The sequence below is a fragment of the Crocodylus siamensis genome, chromosome 5, assembly GCF_052110815.1.
Source record: "Crocodylus siamensis isolate JL-2025a chromosome 5, ASM5211081v1, whole genome shotgun sequence".
NCBI classification, from domain to species: domain Eukaryota; kingdom Metazoa; phylum Chordata; order Crocodylia; family Crocodylidae; genus Crocodylus; species Crocodylus siamensis.
The window spans coordinates 178,151,043-178,173,015 of NC_143399.1; the positions used below are offsets into that span (position 1 = coordinate 178,151,043).

Consider the following 21,973-nt stretch of genomic DNA (forward strand, 5'->3'; position numbering starts at 1 on the left):
CAAATATTACTGAGTTTTGAAAGTTACCATTTATGTAAAGACTAATGACCTTCATATTTGTTTTAAATAGACCAGAGCTCACATAATGAGCCTTAAGTGCAGCAAAGTTAATGAACCACAATAATGGCTAGCTATAACACAATTACAAATAATTAATTTATTCACTAATTTATGTAGCATAAAATATACTATGCTCAGGATTTAAGATTTGTCTAACAAGAAACACGCATGGTGTGACAGTTATGGTGAATTACATTTCTATGAATACAAGAATGCATAAAACAGAGATTGAGTAGAATAAGGTGCTGTTTAAAATTTAAATATGAGCTAAAGTCATGCAGGAATCTCTAAAGTTGAATGTGGATGGAAGCAAATTCTTCCCTTGGGTAACTCAGTTGAGCCAAATCAATTTACTGCTGGGACCAATTTCCAGACTTAGTAATATTTTTAAATGTATTTTTAATTTTCCTGTCATACATTTAAGTGAGAACTGTAAGAATGAAAAGGAATTATTTATAAAAGACATAGAAGGTCAAATTAAAAGGTGATGTGTTAGACTGATTTAATCCACATTCCTTTTTCCTATTCATGTTCATTTACCTGTGAACAGGAGAGTCTAAGCTGGGGAAAATGACAGCAAGAAACCAAAAAGGATGTTATGCATAAACTCTTACACCATCCTACATGTTACTTTCTCTGAAAAACAACTTAGACTTCTAGGCCACGTCCACATGAGCAGGGGCATGCATTTGCTGCAGCACAAATAGTAGTGGCAAAAATTTGTGCCACTACTTTGTGGTATAGTGGATGTCCCTGGTCATTACGGTTTGCCGCAGCATACATTGCCCCTCTGCTCCATGTGCTGCAGCAGGGGCTGGCTGAGGCACAGAATGAGGCACGCTGAGGCACCGGGGCCCCAGCCAGCCACTCCCCAGCTGGCTGGGATGCAGTGTGCCTTGAGATGGGGGAGCAGGCTAGCAGAGCCCTTGTATCATGCAAGGGCTCTGCTGTGGAGTCCCTGCACTGAGGCTTGCAGAGCCCCCATCTTGATGCACTCTCAGCCCCAGCCAGCCATGGAGCATCTTCTTGGGGCTCAGGGTGTCTCAGCTTTGGGGCCCCACACAGTACTATCACAAGTACCGTCCTGCAGTGGCTTTATTTAATGGACTGTGACACATGTGTAGATGCTGATAGGGTTGGCTGGGGCACAAGGGTGTTTTAGTGCAGGGGCTGCCTGCCGACTAGCCAGCCCCTCTGCAACACACTGAACCAGGTTGAAGCAGCCCCGGGCTGGCAGACTGACCAGCTCCCTGCCAGCCAGGGCTGCTCTGACCTGACTCAAAGTGCTGTGGTCCCCAGCTCATGTGTGAACATAGTGCCCAGGAGCAATAAAGTCCAGCATGAACTGCACTGGAGTTTATTCAGTCACATTAATACCACGTATAGAGACATCCAGTAAGGAGCAGCTGGTCCAAACTTGCTGAATGCAGGGTGATATGCACCTTTAGGTACTAGTACAGTCTGGCCAGTAGAAGGCAGGGGAGTTTGTTTGCCTGGCACAAATGGCTACCCTGCAGTAAAATTAACTAGGGAACAGACACACAACTAGTAAACTTCTGTAATTTGCAGAAGTTTAGTTCTCACTTCTTGTGGGGCAAACTTACCCCAGTACCTAGAGTGACTTACAAAAGTGTAAGGCTGTGTGTGGTATGTCCACTCAGTTTTTACAAAGTAAATTGACTTTACTGTGGGCACAAACAGCTGTAACAATTATATCCCTATCAAAGAATACTGGATTCTATAGCAATATAAGTGTAGCAAACCATTCCAGCTTTAATCCTGCATCAGTTAGGGTCACTTTTTGAGTGATTCAGCACACTTTTATTACTATCAGCTCATACAGATAAAACAGTCATATTGGGCACTTGTCCACATTCCCCACATTTACCCGCTAAAAATTGTTCCTGGTTTAATTTTGCTTTCTTAGTTTATGATGGCTACATAAGTACCGTTGACATGATTTACTATGTAATAGCTCATTACACTATAACTAGTAAAATGCGCTAGGAAGCACATCAGACCAATAATAGCCTCCTGCCCTTTCAGTACTACTTTACTGCCAGGTGGAGTTTTAGGACAAGAAATGCCTAGGTGAGTCCTCCCAAAGGGAAATGACATGGCTACGGGCACCCAAAGGGATTCACCCCTTGCCCTAGCCTGGTGCTGTAGCACTTCTGCCCGTCGCTTTTTCTGGGCGCTTTTTCTGGGCATCCAGCCTGGTAAGGAGCACCAGCTGGGCCGGGGGTGCAGGGTGCTGCAGGTCAGGAGTGAGGGACACCAGCTGGGCTGGAGGAGCAAGGGGCTGCAGGTAGGGAGTAGGGTGCACCAGCAGGGTTTGGGAGGGCAGGCAGCTGCGGGTCAGGAGTGAGGGATACCAGCTGGGATGGGGGCTGCAGGTTAGCTAGGAATGAGAGGCACTGGCAGGGCTGGTGGGGCAGGGGGCCTCAGGTTGGGAGTGAGGGACACAGGCAGGACTGCAGGGGGTAGGGGTGCCACCCACACTGGCCCCCAGCCCCCAACACGCTCATGCCACAAGCCCCAGACCACTGCAGGGAGAGGAGAGCCACATGCTCTCAGAGAGGCTTGGGTCCTGCAATGCACAAAGCTCTGGGTTGTAATGGCCACATATAGCAGTGTATGGTGAGGACTGTGCTAAACTGTTATATGTGGCCATTGCACCCAGCTCTAGGGTGTATCTCAGCCCTCCCCATACACTGTTATACACAGCTGTTACACCCTAGAGATAGAGCCACCCTAGCAGGGCTGGGGGGCAGTGGCTTAGCTGTAAAGCATGGTCATGTTTTCTGTGTTATTGTTGTCTATTGTGCCTCCTGTAGGACTGGAGAGGACCATTTCCTATCCCCCCCTCAGCCATTGCCTTAAGATTCCTCAGCAGAACCTGTAAAAGCAGATGAGTGACTCTGGCCAAATCGTGGAGTGCCAACCCCCTTTGAATTGCTTGATCTGTATTCCCCATGTTCCAATGAAGCTGCGTTTTGGCTGGGGCTCTGGATGATGGCACCGGCAGGGCTGGTGGGGCAGGGGTGAGAGGCCCCCCCAAAGTGTGACAAGTCAGTGACCACACTCTTTTTGATTGAATTTTTTTTTTTCAGAGTTAGACATGGTTTTATCATGTTATGCTGCAGAGTCCAAGGACCCCGGGTCTGCTTTTTGTGGGGAGACTTGAAAGCTGACAGTGCATTGTCCTATCAGCATTTCACAGTAACCCTATTTGCCTGTCAATTCCAGTTTTCCCACAGCTCAGGTTACAGCTCTCTCATCAATCTGTGCCTTGAGACAGACATTCAAACCTGCCTTCCCAGGAGTTTGAACAGATTCCAGCCCAGTTTGCTAAACCATATAGTTTCCTCTTCTAGAAGCAGACTTCTGTGATGTGACTGTTCTAGGACCAGCAATATTACTGTTTTCTTGTTGCTTACCTCATTAGGAATGGAGGCAGCTATGCAGAGACAAATCCCCATTCCTGCATTACCTTCCAGTATGCCAAAGGCCTATTCCATGATTAATAAATTACCCAGAGCTACCTGACCCATACCACATGTACCCAATGCTACATGTTTCATAGTTTCATAGTTAGTAGGGTCGGAAGTGACCTGAGCAGATCATCGAGTCCGACCCCCTGCCATGGCAGGAAAGAGTATTGAGGTCAAACAACCCCAGCAAGGTGATTGTCTAGCCTTGTCTTAAAGCCCCCCAGGGTAGGAGCCTGCACCACTTCACTTGGAAGTTGGTTCCAGATCCTAGCCGCCCTGACTGTGAAGTAGTAAGGGTTCTCTCCCAGAATTGGCAAAAGCCTGCTTAGCTGTGACTTGCACTTGGCAAGCCATGCACTTGATTTGCTCTGTTCATCAGTCAGCCCCCCCCCCCCCCCCCCCCCCCCCCCCCATTTCTAAGGTCCTGGGAATATTTCACTTGCAAAATTCCCTGCCAGTCCCCCCCTCTGCCTGGGCCAGTGGCTGTGGGGAACCCCTTGCTTACAGTGAGTGGCCTGCTCTCACCATCCACTGTTTTGGGGCATCCCAGGCCACATGCTAGGGTTTGCTCTCCAGATTTCAAACTGCCTGCTTCTACTGAAAGTCAAGGAACACCTGGAAGTCAAGGAAAAGTTGTATTTTTCATTAATCTGAACCTTGAATCACCAGTAAAAATTTGCAAGATTAGCCCCTGGGATTTTGTTGCAGCATTGCAATAAAAATTCAGTGTTTTTCCATGGATTACCAAGTAAACCCAAGCGGCATCTGGTGGTGAAATTGTTGCAAAACAGGGAAAATCCTGTTTTCAGGCATAAGTTGGATCCACACTGAAAATTTAAAATGATTAAAAAAAAACCCTCATAGAAGAAATTCAGGAGCTAAAAGTAAAACATGTCAGGGTGTTTTAAATTACCACAAAAAAACCCTAAAAGGATAAAATCAGCTGATAATGTGGATATACAGATGTGATTTAGCTAGCTTAATGGTGATTTTTGTTATGTGGACACAGGAAAAATGTAATGTGGAAACAGGAGAGGTGTAATGTGGACAAGTGCCCATTGTATGAGCTGCTGCTTCCTTTAAAGTAGCTAAAATGTATGTTTGTGTGTGCTCTCTGTAGCAAACATGTCAAGTCTCCATACTTTTGGACTCACTGAATTTGGTTTGCACATGCTTTCTTTTGATCATCTCTCCCTTCTTCCATCCCCAACTAACCCCATTTGCTGTGTGTAGGATGTTAATTTAGGGAAGATAAAATAGCAAAGTAATAGCAAATCATTTGTAGTATTCATCCTGGTGTTAGGTTTGAGACTTGTGGACCTGCTGGCCATTTCTGCTTCTATTTAAGGCTTATCATTTTACATCTGTGTAGATAGCAGAACACTCCAGAACAAAAGTGCATACACCATTTCCAGCTTGCAGATTTGATTTAATGCATGCAGTTTATCTCTTAAAAGTAATTTAAAAAATAGAAGAGAAATGTGGAGCCAGATTTTCACCAGCCATACATTAGTAGAGCTCCAATGAAGTTGATGAAGGTGTGCTCATTTATATTAGCTGAAGAACTAATTTGTCGTGTTTTGGGGGTTTTTTTCCTAGTTTCAGCTTGCAAATGGCAATTTTTCCAACTATTTAGTTGGTCTAATAAAAGATAACACATTTACCCAAAGAACTTTGTCTGCCTGGGTACCCTTGAGGCCTTAACACTGTCACCAATTTGGGGTTTTTTTCCGAACTGAGAGCTGAGTTATGCACCCTGGAGCTAATGATTAAAAGATAGAGGAACAAGTAAAATGTTTCTGTTCTTTCAAAGTTTTGCAAGGTCTAGGCATTTTAGATATTGTCATCTATCTGCACTGATAGTAAAGTTATTTCCTGAAGAGCTTATTCAGCTCAGCAGGAACCAGCAGCCCAGCAGGGGAAACCCAAATCATATAAGAAGGAAAAACTATAAAATAAATAATTAGCACTGACAGTAAAAGTCAAGGAGATTGTGGAAAGAGCTGTCTTCTTCTTCAAGGATGAGAAACTAGCTTCTTAGATGCCCAACCTGCTACTTCATAAAACTGTGGAAATGTTAATTGTTGATACAGTTGTAGTAGAAGTATTTTAAATCAAAGAGGTCTATTTGGGACAGAAATTTCTATTCAGTAAGAAAGAGAGAACTAAATCAGGTTCTTTCACCTGTATAGTTTGAGCTAGTTTGGACTTTGAGGTAATTTTTTCTAAGCATCCAATTAATTCAGTGCCAGGTAAGTCAAGTTACTTTGTTGCTTGTAAAAAGCAGATAGTTGAGATGTAGTGTTCTCTGAACACTGGATCTGGAATTGCGATATCTGCTCATCTCTACCTGAGCTTTTGTTAAATGAATTGGGCATTCACTTAAGTTTGACGAGAGAACAGGTAAGACTACACTCAAATTGTAAATATTCAAAACCAGGTAACTGTGAGGTCGCAGAGACTCTTCGTAGAGCAGGCCTGTCTAGCTGCTGGCCCGCAGGCTGCATACAGCTCTTGAGGAATTGTGCTGCAGCCCCCAGGAGCCCACCTGACCTCTGCTCCCCCATCACTCCAGCTACAACAGCAGCCAGAATGTCCAAGCAGCCCTTCTGTCCTCTAGCTTCTGCTTTCTGCTTCTGCTCCAGGGAGCAGGGCAGTGCAGCACAGCGCGGGGAGCTGAAGGTGAGCCTTGGGTGGCATGATGCAGCAGTGGAGGGAGGAGGAGCAATATGAGCATGCAGTGCAGTGGTTGCGGGGTGCAAGCACATGGTGCAGCAGGGGAGGAGAGTAAAATGGGCCTGTGGCACAGTCGTTGGGGGTACCTGTACTATGTGCAGCCTGGGGAGCCATGGCTCACTGTGATGTGGCCTGCAGGTGTGTGGTCTCTGCTGGTGCAGCCCACAGGGTGTTTGGCTCACAGGTACTTAGAGTTGGACAGTCAGACAGTCATAAAGAAGTCCTTTAGGGCCAAGGTCACTGATAAGAGATAAGGTCAGGAGAACAAGAAAATAACAGATACCATAATCTAACTTTTGCAGTATCTTAATGTGGGCTCTTGTTCACAGTGTTAATTTCTCCAGTGAAAACTTCTTCCATGCAAATTATGTTTTTAATTAATGGTGAAGTCTACAAATCATTGAAGATAATAATTGACCCTTTATTAGTAAGGATGTACACAATTTATTTGTTCGTACTGAGAATGTAATACTGACTAGAGGCCCACATAATAGATCAAATGGGATTTGATTTCTTCCGTTTTCTTAATTTTTCTGAGTAACCTTGCACTGTCAGTTTGAAGCTCGACACTTTATTCTGAAAATCTGAAGGAGTCGATAATAAATATCTCTACTTCTGAGTCAGTAATATATGATATTAACAAAGCTCAGTCAAAAGCCCATGAATGATTGGTGTAAAGTTTAAAATTAATTTATTATGTGCGTGTGAGTGCAGGCATGCTAGACTGGATATCACTGAGCAGGTGAATATAGTACTTAGCAGGCAGGTCTGGTGGATACAGGATGTCTGCACAATGTGCAGAAGTTACATTAAAAATTAGAAGATACTGTGTACCCAAACTCCCCAGGAAGTTCATGTGAGGTGAGGATAATGCAGATTTCTGAGGAGCAATCAGAATTTTGTAACATCAAGTTCTTACTGTAATGAAAATTTGAGTTACTCCATTAAAGTCATTAATACTACAAAAAACAGGTGTGGGGGGAGAATCAGGTTCTATGAATGCTTATGAGACCACCTTCTTAAATCTATAACTGAATGAGACTGCAGTTCGTGGCAAGCAGACTCTGTGGGTTTGATGCTGGTAGGATGATAAAGTGAAAAATGGGAGTTGCTAACAGTTTACATGTACCACTGTGGGGAAAAAAAACAGAAGTGATTGTAGTTGGAGGTTGTTCAAGGGTTTAAATACTTTCTTTGACCTGTTCTTATCATGGAAGTCTGATTTCACCTAAAATTGTACTTTTGCTGTTTCCTTCATGTTCATGTTGTAAAAGACTGTATGTGCCATTGATCTCTTCACATCCACAGACATTTCGAACTCATTTTCCAGAACTTTGAAGGGAAAATGTAAAATAAGACTGACAAATCTCAGCAAATTAACAGTGAAGCAGATACTCAAAGTGCATCGCTGTAGTTGTTGTAAATTAATTCCCATCACAGGTGAAATGTACCATACCACAGGCTGAGCTTTCATGGAGATTATGTGGATCTGTATAAGGGATAGCAATATGTTCCTCAGTTCCTTTGGGAGGCCAAGGAAATCAATCATAAAATGCTATTATTTCCATGTTACAGCGCTTGCACACTATACAAAAATGATATATACCAGTAATTCCATAACTGAGCCTCTTCAACATTATGTCCTCCTAAATTTTATTTTTGAAACCATCTTTTGAGAGCCAAAAATCTAAGATGCTCCAGAGGTCTGAGCTGTACTGCCTCCCAAGCCAGTCATCAAAGTTGGAACAAGAAACATTATGCTGCAGCCTCACTAGTTCGGTTCTGCATTTGGGCTAATTAACTCTGCTGGGGCTACCTCCTGACCCAGAAGCCATAGAACCATATTCATACAGCATTACACCCAGGCTAATTACCTCTGCCTCTCAACTGATTGCATGCTGACAAGCTGACACTGTATGAATGCTGAGCAGGGGAAGGGCAGTGAAGCTAATTTGGCTCTAATATTCCAGATCTGTGACAAAATTCACACTTCAAGGACTCTTTGGATAAGGGATCACAGCCCAAAGAGAACCAAGAGCTGCTAATTGTTTTTCTTTTTTCATATGTACACAGTAGATATTTCCCTTCTGCTTGTGCACATCTGTTACATTTACTCTCCTTTTTCTTCACATATATATTTTTAAAAACATCTAAAAATTCGCACATTGATTTTTGTAGCAGTTCCTTTACTAAAAGTCAGACTTGATTATTTCCTTCATTTTCAAGATCGTACTGATCATATTGGTTAGAATTCAGCAAAGTCATTTATAAATGTCACTGAAGCTCTCACCTGAATTGCAGCTCTCTGGTCAGTTCAAAGCTGCGGACCATATTGTTTTATAGTTATGTCATCAATTATCTTGTGCATTAGAATAGTCAGAAAGCATTGCTGGCAATAGAAACTAAACACATAGAAACTGCACTTTCTTTTTTATAGATTAAAAGAGGCTTTCAACAAAGAAGGTTCTGTTTTCCCTTTCCCCTCTCATAGAGTTATACCAACGGTGGTAAAGTTTACTAAAACCCTCTGCATGAAACTCAGCCAATCAGATTGCAAATCTTGATTGACTGTATTATCTTATATGGTAAGCTGCTGTAGTGTTCATCACAGTTCATGTTTGGGGTTTTATTAACAACATTGTTCTGCAACAGAAAATCAGTTTACATAAAGGTAACCTCAAAAACAATTCATAAAGTCCTTCAAATGTGCTAAAAGCCCTTATCTGACAAGCGAATTGGGGCCTATGCTCCAGGGGTCATTCTGTGATTTATGGCAACTCGCTTAGCTGAGAATGAATGCTAGGAGGCCTCTGCTACTGATTTGCAGTTGAAAATTCATCCAGCAGTAAAAAAAAAGTACCATGTTGCCTAATACTTGCACAAATGAAAAGGTGATACTTGTTCTCTTCAATAAACATGAAGACTTTCCAGTAAAAGGGAAGGGTCCCTAGAAGCCCACTCTCTAGCACTTGGAGCTGAGGTATCCCTCATCACATTCGTAAATGTAAGAGCTGTAGAACCCACCCTGATTGTGTTCTAGGGCAGGGATGTCCAACCTGCAGGACACATATCACAAGTGGCATGGGCAGCCTCTGTGTGTGACATGTAACAAACTGAGGAAGGAAGAGGTAGCATGCCAGTAGATAGGGCAAGGAGAAGGACATAGTGTCAGGTAGGGTAGGGGGCAGAACGTAGAGCAGCAGATGGGGCAGTGGAAGGGAATAGGATGGTAGTCAGGGGAAGTGTGGGGCTAATTTGTGGCACACCTACAAAAAAGGTTGGCCCCCAATTACTCTAGGGCATATATATAAAAATACCTATGTCCAGGCTTAGAGATACTGACAGATCAGGAGGCTGCATGGCCCTAAGTGGCTGAGTATATGAAGTACAGGGCTGGTGAGAGGGGAAAATAAGGGTACACTTGTACTGGGCCCCCCTAAATCAGATTTAATGTTTCCAAAAATAGGAGGTCACCTTCCACAAGGATGTACTAGGCCCCCAAATTTGTCTTACCATGCCTGATGGAGATACAAGCTTTGAAATCTCTTTTCTATGAGCTAGCCTGCTCTAGACCCATTTCTTTGTTTCCTTTTGGCCATGCACAGGGAGCCAGCCTTTCTCCAGATATGCAAGTCATTCTCCTTCACACGGTGTCTATGGTCTTCTGGGGCTCACAGCACTGCAGGCATTTTCCTCTAACCTGTTTACTTAGAAAGATGTACTTGGGACCCATTTCTGGCAGCTTTACTCATGTGAGAAAACTACTGAATTGCAATACACTTTATAATGTATTCTGTAAGAATAAGCGAGAATTACATTCTACAAGACTGCAGCTCCAAGAATAACCGTAAAGGTTTGAAACTCCAAAGAAAGAAGTAGGTTTTCTTCCTGCTCAAAGAAGATGACAAGAACTAGGAAACAGTCTAAATATTGACTTTTTTGTGCTTGTATTTTCTAGTCCTTTGTTACTGTGCCTCAGGGACCACAAAATAGAAAGAATTCATTAGGCTTTTCCTGGGCTGCTGCACTGGCTCAAGGAGCTTTGAATCCCATGATGCCAATTAAGTTACTTCTGGTTTTATCAATTAAAATGGTAATATTGCTACAGCATTATCTGGGTCAGCAGCCAGGTCTAGTGAATCAGTAGCTTGTCAATGTTGTTTTCAAAACTAGCAACTTCACATACAAACACACACATGCATATCCCATGCTATACATTATTACCAATGGAAAACCTGACAAGGCAGAATGAAATGCATTTCTTTCCCTTGAGGCATGAAAAGAAACTGCACAGGGCTCTAATTCTGATGTTTGAAGATAACCTTCAGATTTGTTTAATTCTGGGGCTAGAGTTGATGTTTCTGCTACATTTCCTGTTCAGTCAATTGATGCATTTATATTCAGTTTTTATCACCTGGAAGGACCAGTTAGAAAGAGGTCTTCCATTTGGAGAGAGTGTAGCTGGAAATGGTAGACTGGCACTATAAAGAAGAACCAAGGGTTAATCCTAGCTATGTCTTAAAATAACATTAGAGAACATTTGCATAGATTACAGTTTAGTTCATCTGTGTGTGTTATGGTGTCAGGCTGTTTCTAATTATTTTCCATACTAATTTTCACTGGTTTTTCATTTTCTCTTTTCATTAGAGACCTCTCAGGTCAAATTCTTTTTTCATTTACAATAGTGTAAGTGTGGAATAATTTCACTGGGCTCAAATGAATGACTCTAGATTTCCACTAGTGATTCTGAGAACAGAATCTGACCCCTTTTCATTAGCTGTAACCAAGCTGTTCTTTTTCATTTTCAAACTAATCTGAATGTAGTTTAGGGGAAGAAATCTACAAAGTTGGAACAAAGTGTTCTTATTAATAAAAGCACCTCCTTTCAAAAGGCCAGTGCTTTCTGCTTTTTCTGACTTTTCCTGACTAAGTAAGTCTTATATGGAGGGAGTGTTTGTGTTTGTGGGAGGGGGAAGGGGAAGCAGGGAAGATTACATTGAGAAGCCTTGAGATTTAAATTACCTGTCAAACACAGTTCAGCATTAGACACCTCAGAAGCACATTTAACTCTAGAAGAGAAGAGAAGGAAACCTACTGCTTTTGTAGTATGTCCTCCTAAGAGTGGTCCCCTTGTAAGTCTTTATGTAATGCCCTATCAATGACTTTCCATTCACACATTTTTTAGATGGGATAGCTATGGTACAAAATATTCTTTAGGTAATCCAGTCCTAAATTAGGTTCACTAATCCCAACATAATATCATAATATAACAACAGTGGTTCCCGGAACAGATTATCTGTATTATATTGGCAACATAATAGTAAAACATTGAGTATTTTGAATCTACAAATTACTTATAGATAATGTTTACTTTCAGGATAGCGAGAATAAAAAAAATGGGTTTTGTCAGAACACAGCTTCTCACATTCATATTAAAAGCCATTAAAGTTATAAATAGCTTTTGGTCTCTGCCTTAGTGAAAATGTAAAATGTAACTAATTTTCTTCATTCATCCTTCTGTTCACCTTAAATGCACTTGGACTATTCACTGTGTGATTCAGCACTCTTTGAAGGTGAACTGCAAATGCATTCAGTATCTTTGGAGAAGAAATGACATATAAAAACATTTATGTACACCCACATTTTCAAAAGTGACTAATCATTTGTGGGGAGGGGTGGTAAGAAAGGGCTCCATTTTTGGTGCCCAAGTTGAGACACTGTAGAGGGCAATGATTTCCAGAAAGTGCTGAGGAGTCTCACCCTCACAAAATGTAGAGTTTATAAATGTCTTTCATTCCAGAGCACTTTTCAGATGCAAGAAAACATTTTACTCATCACTTGGGTTGCCTGTCCACCTCCCAGCTCCATGCTGCAAACCCCCTCCTGGCACCAGCAGCACCACACTTGCTCCTAGGCAATACCACCCACTAGAAATTAGGAGGGTGGACAGTTCATCCACAGAGCAGGACTGGTAGGGGAATGGGGGTGGGAAAGGTGCATCCTGGGATGCTGGAGGACTACAGATTGCTTGTTTTACCTTGGTTGAGCAAACTGAAGTTACACTATCATGAGCTGGGTAGCACAGTCTGGAGTTAACCCTTGCCTGAAGTAGCAAATCTTTGAAACCCTCAGAGGGTACTTGGCACAAGGTAACAAGCTTTAACATGTGGGCACTTGTTCTTTAATTTCCTTAATATGGTCTGAGTGTAATGTGTAACTTCACAATGTGTTATGTACCCTTTCTCTCCAACTCCCTAAATAACCTACTTTTATTTTTTAAAACCAACTGGAATTTAGCATTAAAATCTGAAATTACAGGATACTTTAATAACTTGTTCTTGTTTTATTGTTGTCCCTTGCATATTCTAAAGAGGCTTTTTGTTTTTGTTGCTCGTGTAGCGTCGTCCAAGCAGATGGCCTGCCATGAAGTTTCGAAGAGGCTCTGGACACCCTGCCTATGCTGAAGTGGAACCAGTTGGAGAAAAAGAAGGCTTCATTGTATCAGAGCAATGCTAAAATTTCTAGGACAGAGCACCAGTACTGGCCTACAGGTGTAAGACATTTACATTGCCTCTCTTTAAAGAAAAGGACCACTAGACTGCTGTAGCCTGGTAGAAAGACGTTTTTTGGATAAGCCTTTTCCAAGAAGAAAAAATAATCTATGATACCAGATTCCACTGCACAGAAGGTTCCCATAGTGAAATGAGGTACAGTAGGTCATTCAGAACTTGCTGAGTGGAACCATTGGTATCAGAACTATGGCACAGCTGCTGTTCTATTGGCTTAGGCATGGGGTTGCATAGGAAACCAGATAATACAATAAAGCTTTTGGTGCGCAAGGGTGTGACCCTTTTGTTCAAGTGTTCTTCTCTGGTGTCTCAAAAATAAACTAAGTTACAAATGAGCAGCCCTTTCATACAAAGAGCAATGATTCCTGTTCACAAGGTAGCTGAGAAAAATGAATTCAATGCAGGTTAAAAAAAAAAAAAAGCAATTTTCTATACTTCTACAAGTGAATGTGGAAATACAGTTTTGATTTTTCAATGCTAAACTAGCATAAACAAGTGCGTGACTGAGTTACAGTACGTTGTATGTTCTTTCCAAGAGTAGTAGAATGTTTCTTGTACTTTGTTGGTTAATATCCTTTAAAAAGTCATGAAAAAGAATCTTAATGTTAACACAAGCTGGTAAGAAACAAAATAACAAGGAGTTTTCACTATGGTGAAATTAGGCTTTCTTATCGGAGTTCATGGTGAAATTGGGCTAATTTTCAGTTTCAATATTCACTAAAAATTAAGCATTGGGTTTGTTTGAAGGGATATCCCTTGCATTTTCATGCAGAGGGTTGAAATGAAGGCAACAGATATTTTGGCTGATGCTGGAGGAAATCAACATGGAATATTTCTCAGGCAATGCAAGGAGAAAATGTTGAGATTTTAAACACATAGGTTTTTATCCTTTGCCATTTCATTGCAAGTCTTTCCTGAGAAGCATTGCAAGAGATACAAAATCAAAGTCTTATTACGGAACCCTGCTGATTCATACAGTGATTTTGTTTAATGCACATAGTAGTTGCATAAATATATATATAAATATATTTTTTTTATAGCTAACACAAGGCAGGCTCTTGTGACTGTTAAGACTGCATTTTTGTCATCCAGACGAAGGAAACGGATTGCATTACTGCATATTTCCACTGAGTTGTAAAATAATTCTTCATATTAGAATATTTTTATGTTGCCTAGGGAAGGTGGTTGGTTTAGTTGCAGTGCTATCACTTTTCTGCCTAGGGAACCATCTTTTCTTTAATATATCAACCCTTTTCTGCCCTGACCAGGGAAAGACAAGATTATAAATTCCCCAATGAAAAACAGAGATATCCATTTGGGTGGAAGATCTGAGGCCCAGATCTTCAGGGGAAGTTAGGTACTTAACACCTTGAGGATCTGTGCCTAGCCTACTCAAATTTTAAATTCAGGTATTGTATGTACATTTCATTGTGGTCTTTGACTATCACATCTTTTACATACTGTACAAACAGAGTCATGTAAATCATTCTTATGCATAGTATTCAACATTTGCAGTTTCAGGTCTCAAGTAGTTTAGACACCTTGTAGGTACCACCTTAAAAATGCAGTTATTTACATTTCCTGTTGATGCTTGTATGGTCTAAATTTGATTACTTATTTCTGTTTTAAAAATAACATGATTTCTACTTGTTATTTTCTTCAGTAAATAATACAATACTGTATTTTCTGTATTCATTCTTTATTCTGTGTAATACATTTTTTTGTTTGCTTTACAGCATCCCTTGTGAGATTTGAAATGTTCAAAACATAGCTAGAATTAATTTGAAGCTACTAACCACCATGTCTTGAGGTCTGGTGAAATACCTGCAGCAATCACTCTTCAATTTGTATGGCTCTATCAATCCCTGTTTCTAATAGGGAGGGATTAAATTGCAGGCTGGTAATTCAGATAGCAATAACCAAATGTATGCACATATATATCTGATTACACTTATTTTTAAAAAGATGACGGTGCACAGAATTTAAAAAAAAACTTCGGCGGTCTGAGGCTTGCTATCAGTTTCTCTGGGTTATTCAAGGTAGACTGAAAATTTAGGTTTGATTGCTTTAATAAATAGGATTGATTCGTCTAATAAAACAATTAAAGAATTTTTGCTTGGAATTTTTGAAGCATGGTCTGCTGTCCCTTTGCCAATTAAAATGCATTTTATTCTACAGCACATTCAATCAGTATATAAAAAGCATGAATTTTACAGAAAGGAATCTGTATAATATTGCAATATATTTGATTGATATTAATGCTCACACAAGGAAGGGCTACTCATTATGGGTTTGCAAGTTCAGGCCTTGGCTTTGAGAGAGGAAAAAACTGAATGCAATCATACACAATTGATGTAATGCATAGAACCAATTGGTAAGTTAAGTGCTTAAATGAGACATTCGGTAGAATTGAAGAACCTAAGTCATAGAAAGCAATCCAGATCAACTCTACTTCACCTTCTTGGGTACCTCCATTTGACCTTAAAAAATCCCTAGGCACTTAAACTTCAGCTCCTGAACATGCTCAGATACCATCCAGTTCAAAAGACTAAATACCGCATAAGTGCCACTGTGATCCAGGTAGAAGGAACCTAAATTACTAAATGACCAATCCATTAGGCACCCATAAAGTACAGCTAACTCAGGCCAGCAGAACTGAGTCAGTCACTCTTACTAGAAAACACAGTAGCTGTGTTACCCTTCCCTTTAGTTAAAGGAAGTCAGAGACTTGCATTATCCCAGTCTCAGGATTATAAACACATCTCTTGCCTCCTAAGAGGGTACCTTAACCCCCAAGTTATTAGAAAAGGTCAGGTGGGAAGCATCCCTCCCCCATTCTTTCTGCTGAAAATAGGCCATCTGACATGCAAGAGTACAAGAGTCATGGGGGCCAGGAGGAGCGGAAACAGGAGGGAACATGCATGACTGCAGCCCAGTGACGAGAGCACTTCCTGGGATGGGGACACCAAGGTTCCAATCCCCGCGCCCAGGACTGCTTATGCTTTTTACTTTAGGCAGTCTTTGGCTTTAAAAACCAAAAATAATCCTAGTAGCCAGCCGGCAGCCTTTATCATGGAACCACAGCCATTCTCCTGCTTCCTCGCTGTCTTTCATGCATCCTGGGCTGGGCTGTAGGCCACGGGGAGTAAAATGTAGCATACATTCTTTTAGCCTTTGCAATTCTAAATGGGGGGGCCCAGAGAATCTGGATCCCAGAGTTAATAGTGAAGCTGTCAGAATATTTGTCATGTTTGACCACAGTAATTTTCATATGCAACATTTTTTTCTTTGTCTGCTCCCCCCACCAACAAAGCTGGATGAAAAATGTATGTGTTCAGAAATATTCATTTTGTAACAGTCCTTAAAATCATCAGGAATCATTTTTTTCACCTTTGCCGATCTTTTAAAAATTCATGGCAGTTTTCACTTAATAAAGGACATATGAGAAATATCTTAATTTACTTGATTTGACCTCCTTATACTATTACATATTTAAGAAATATGCCATGATAAGTTACTGAATTTATTTAACCAACCAATAGGCATATTTCTGTCTGAAAAGAACTGATGTTGGAAGAGAAAAAACTGTGCATACTAACAGAATGTATAGTGTCTCACTGATGTCTACTTTGATATATTCTGTGGTATGTTCTATTTATCCCTGTAGGCAAAAGTTAATTAAGTAATCTGTTACTGTTTTGTGAGTCCATCTGTTTTTTTAATTTTTTTCCAAAAAAATATTAAAATGACATAAATATGATTCTTTACTCCAGAAGTTATTATGGAATATCAGAATCAAAACAGAAAGAATCCTATTATTATTTTATAAACTGTCAATTTATGGAGGCTTTTATTTTAATAGGTCTCCTACTTCATGATACTCCAAAAGAAATTCTGGTCTGATCACTCAGGAACAGTGTCTTTTTTCTCCTCCCACCCCCCCCAGCTTCCCCTCTGGTTCTTAATATATTCAGATTAATTGATTTATTTAAATAAACATTTAAATACTAAGCGCTATTCATTATAGCAATTGCAGTAGCTCTCAGCTCATGTTTGCCCAGGGAATGGTATGCAATGATTTGAAGTTTCACAAAATGAGCCCTTGATATTATTCCCAGAGTCAGTGACAAGTGTTCCTTTAAGCATAACGCCCTCCACAGAATCTGTATGTAACTCATGGTGCTTCAGCCTTTACACAAAAAAGGCGTTTCAAAGAATTGTTGCATTTTACCAAAGGGTAAGGAGCTCAGCAAACTGAGTTACTACTTTATATACATATATTGCACTCACAAAGAACACAGTTAAAAGATTACTATTCAGCTAGAAAAGTCAAACACTTTTAAGTTAGGAATTCCAATATTCAGGATGCTGTGCTTGTGTATATGCATTATGATACCATTTTTTTATTACAGTTTCTATATTAGTTTTTTCCTTAGGATCCCCTGCCTCATTCTAGATGGACACTAGTCATTGAATGAACAGCTATTCAATATTTGTTTTCTCTTCATTGTTCAATGAAAGGGTTGCCCATTCAATTGGGGTTATCCTCCCAACATATTATTTCCCACATGATAGCTAAACCCTCTTCTGGCTAAAAAGAGATTGTTTACTATTACCTGGGGTTTTACTGTGGTTCATCATCGTAGTATGTATGTGCTTTATAAACCTTAATTTTCAGTTTCACAACTACCCTTTAAAATGAGGGAAGAGGATATTGTCCTTTTATAGACGTAGAACTGAATCTTAGTGAGACTGAGCCGAAACGTTTCCATTTCGGGGTGCTCAGTTTGAGATGATTTAGGACCTGATTTGAACATGTTTAGCCCTTTGTGGTTTCCAAGAACTATTTCCACTGAGCTTGTTGCAGCTGAGAATATGCAACGCTTCTGCAAATCAAACTGCAGGCTCTTAAGTGAGGCACCCAAAAGGATGAGGAACATAGATGTAACCTGGGTGGTACTCAGAGGTGTACCGCCTCTCCAATTGAAGGGAGCAGAGCAGGTGTAGAAGCGCTGTGGGAGGCGTAGCTACCTAAAATGCACCACTCCTCTCCTCTCCGTATAGAGCAGAGACTGAACACCTGTTGAGACTTAATTATGCATAGCTTTAATAAGTAGGAAAGGGTCAAAATACAACATATACATAGGAAAATACGGGCTATCGGTCATATAGGTACAATGGGGTGCAAGCCCTTCAGATACCTAAGAGGGATCGGGGGAGCAGAAAGGTTCAACAACAGTTATGCATATTTATATTCTATGTCAGGTGACAAAGCAAGAGTTGCAATTTCCCAAATATGAGGTGCAGGCACCCCAGAGGGGGTGGGCAAAAGAACTGAGGGCAATTCTGCTTCCCAGTAGGGAATTCCCTATTCCTAGCAGCTTGCCCCTATGGTGCCCTGGTCAGGAATAAAAACCAGGTTTCCAAAGTGGCAGGCAAGAACTGTACCACTGAGCCATCAGTGCCTTGGCTGCTGTCTGTGGCTCCAGGACTTTAGTCTCTTGACAATCCTCCACATACTGTCTCCATGCCAAGCTGCTCAGTCTCATGCTGGGGATCAGAAACCCAAGCTGCTGCCTGTAGCTCACTGCTGCACACCAACTACATGCCAAGCTGAGCCACCACCTGCAGCTCTGAGGCTTCGGTCCCAGCCGGGACCCTCCACACCCCTCCTGCAGGCAGGCTACCTGGCCTCATGCCAGGGGTAGGAGATCTGAGCTGCCACGTGCAGCTCCTAGGGTCTCAGTCCCTTTCAAACCCTCCGTGCCCCGGCTGGGCACCAACACTGCAGTACTTCACAGCAGGGTTTGGGGTGGAATACAGATGATTGTTGCTCCATTTGGCAAAGAGTCTCCAGGGGCAACAGCTGTGCCAGCTCTTCTATACCGTCTCCTCCATCCTTCAGCACAGCCCACTGGGAGTGTGGCCCTTTTATTCTCTCCCAGGGACAAAAGGAACCAATGGGAGGCTGAGAGGACTAGGTTCTCTCCCAGATCCAATTCTTCACCTCACTCCTGGATGGGGGTGGTCCTCTGCCATCATCTGGTTGGTGGGGAAGGAGAAATTCCCCCACCAATCAGTTTTGAACTTCAAAACCATGGGCCAGGCTGTCACTGGGATGCCCCCCACTGACAAGCCCGTCACATCAAGTTAGTAACAACTATGCGAAATCTGGAATTCTGTGGCTGAGGAAAGGTTAAAATCCAGTTCTCCAAGATGGCAGCCAGTTGCCTTCATGTGACATTTCTAGTATTTCAGTCCCTTCCTCAGGCATGCTACACCTTCCAGTGGCAGGTAGGAGCCCCAGTGCCATTCCTGGTTCACAGCTTCCAGTATCTGCATCAGGAGGCTTGGGGAGAAGGCCCAAAAGAAAATACTCTTCATCGCTATCCAGCCTTGTTTCATTTCCAGAACAAACCCATCCTGGAATCTTTTAGTGGCTCATACTAAAAAAAATATATTCAATCTAATATATTTAAAGATTGCAGGCTGCACATTTAAGTTGCCTAGATTTCATTGAGGTCCCCCCCGCCCCCCCAGCTCCTTGGCTTGGCAACTGGTGCCTCCTGGGTCTGAGGCGGCACCTGGGGTCCCCTCGCAGCCAATCGCTGAGCTGGGGGTTGCGGGGGGGGGGGGGGGGTCCCCACACTCTTGAAGGTCCTCTTCCAAGTTCACCACTGAGCACGCTCCTATGGGATGCTCCATCTGCCCCAGCATCGCAGAGGTCACAAGCCGCACCTGGTACCTCTAAGTATGTAGAAAAAACATTTAAAGCTGTGTCTATGCCTGAACTGCTGATCCTCTGAATCAGCATTGAATCTTGACATTTGGATTTGGCCAAATCAAATCGGGACAGTGATCTAAATCAATGAATCAAATCACTGTCCCCAAGTCAGGCCAAATCTGAATCCAAATCAAATATGGCCTGTTTTGCACACCCCTACTGAAGAGACATTTGCAAACAGGACCAATAACAAAGTCACTATACCCAGCAGAATGGAGAGGGCCTTCCTGCTGAGCCAAGACAGGCCTAAGGACCAGAAAAAGAAAAAGTAAGAGAAAGCCTCACTCTGGGGCTTGGGAAAATGAAAACTCTTCTGGTGGGGTGTTAAGCCCTTCCTTCTAAAGCAAATTTTGCATTATAGCTATTGGAGAAAAACTGCATAAACAGCATTGGTGGTAGAGAACAAGCATCTGCATAGGGGCACCATCTGCTTGAAACAGTTGTGTAGCTGGAACAGATGCCCTAACTGCAATATTGGAAAGGTTTTGTGCAGCATTCCTCACTGCATTAGTGCTTCTTGCAGGAAAGAGTGCTTGGAAGTCATAACCCAGCATCCATAACAGAAAGGGGATGTGTGCATCTGTGTTTGGAGAGCAGAAAAGCAAGTCTAGCAGATCAATAGGAGAAAACCTCAAGGTCTCTGATTTTCTTTCAGAACAAGAAAGACCATGTGCAATTCTCAGATCCTCTCATCCTCAGATCAACCAACCCTGCCTCATGGGATGCAGACTAACAGCTTCCACTGTCAAATGTTTCACAGATTGCCATGGCTCCTGTGATACCATTCACCATACATCAGGCTAAAACGAAGAGCTTTTCTTTTCAGAGCATCCTGTGCACTGTAGATCTCACTTGTATTGCCTCACTGTGTAGCTGTCAGTCCCAAACTGTGCCCCTCTGTTGGGTGCTGCAGGCAGCTCTTCAGACCCGGGAGCACAGGGACAGCTAAACAGAGGCCCAGAGAGCCAGTGCAGGACCCCTGAGGAGTCATCCTCACCTATACTCATGCCTACCACCCAGGGCCTGAATTGGTCCATGGAGGAGACTGGCAACTTCATGGTGCTGCAGGAAAAAGGTATCTCGATTCAAGTTAACTCACAATACCCCAGCATCTCAGGATGCTTTGTACTACCCCTGCAAACCCTCTCCTTGCAACGTGGGCTGTCTAGCCTTGGCCCAGGCTGTCTGCTCTACCCCAGCAGGGTGGGCTGTTCTAGCGCCCCCTGGCTTCTGGCCTGGGCCACTGCAGGCATGTGGCTGCATTTCCAGAATCAGAAGTGAACATCTGTTCATTTGCAGCTTAGACTAACCTAAAAAGATTGAAACAATTCAGCCTTGGGCTTTTTGACTATCTGTTCTTAGCCATAGAGTTAGCAGCTTCCTTTTGCTGCTTTTCCACATGTTCCTCACCATGCCTGCTGTTCTGACTGCTCTGTCCTGCTAGGTCTGTGGCCCACTGATTAAGCCATGGTGCAAAAATTCAGCATTAAGTCACCTATAGGGTAAGTAAGCCTAGGCCCTGAGTCCTTCAGGTGTCTATCACCTGGTGCTCTATTCATCGAAGTGGCAGGCAGGGTTTCTAGTTGTGTTTTTTGGTAGATTACAATTAAAAAGTTTACGTCCATCTCTTACACATTGAATTACACAGACGCATAAATACAGGTGACCCTTGCCATTTGCGGGGGATATGATCTTGTATCCCCCATGAATAGCGAAATCCATGAATAAGGCACCGCGTTCATGAATGCCACGCCCCCGGCGGCTGTGGGGGACACGGCTCCAATGGCAGGAACGCGGCCTTTCTCTTATTGTACACATCAGGACTTTGCCAGACATTCCACATTAGACATTCAGGGAACTACTATTGACACTAGCTCTGTATGCTACCATTGAAGTCAACAGGCTAAATCTTGAATTTTTATAACCTTTTTACTCACACACTTTGCATAGATGCTTTAGGTGAAGTTTTGCTGGAGAAAATTATTTTAAAAAAACCCCAAAACCTCAGAATTCAAAAGTTATTCTCAATTACATCTGTTTAGCTGGAGAATTGGCTCAATTAATTCATATTTCTTCTCTGTTTTTGTAATGTTGCGGTATTAACATACCACATGATACCACATAATATGGCTGATATGGCTAATTAGGTTACCATTTATTTATTTACTGGAGTCCTGTTTTTTAAAAAACCCAATATGATGTTTTCTTGGTTGCTGACATGAGTTCCAAAGAGAACCCATTTACTGACTACTGCGGTTACACAATTACTCTTCCACTGCTCTTATGTTGGTATTGAGAAATGTTATTTGTACCTGTCTATCTCTGTGTGA

General features: G+C 42.1%; 1 protein-coding gene across 2 annotated transcripts in view; it reads left to right on the plus strand.

Annotated features, from left to right (window-relative positions):
• The window catches only part of PLXDC2 (plexin domain containing 2), a 489,434-nt gene extending 476,240 nt beyond the window's left edge, over window positions 1-13,194 (plus strand). For both annotated transcript variants that reach the window (XM_090047262.1, XM_090047263.1), the window contains one exon: window positions 12,690-13,194. In XM_090047262.1, coding sequence (XP_089903388.1) covers window positions 12,690-12,806 — 117 coding nt within the window. In that variant the 3' untranslated portion in view covers window positions 12,807-13,194. The remainder of the gene's footprint in view (window positions 1-12,689) is intronic.
• The last annotated feature ends 8,779 nt before the right edge of the window (window positions 13,195-21,973 follow it).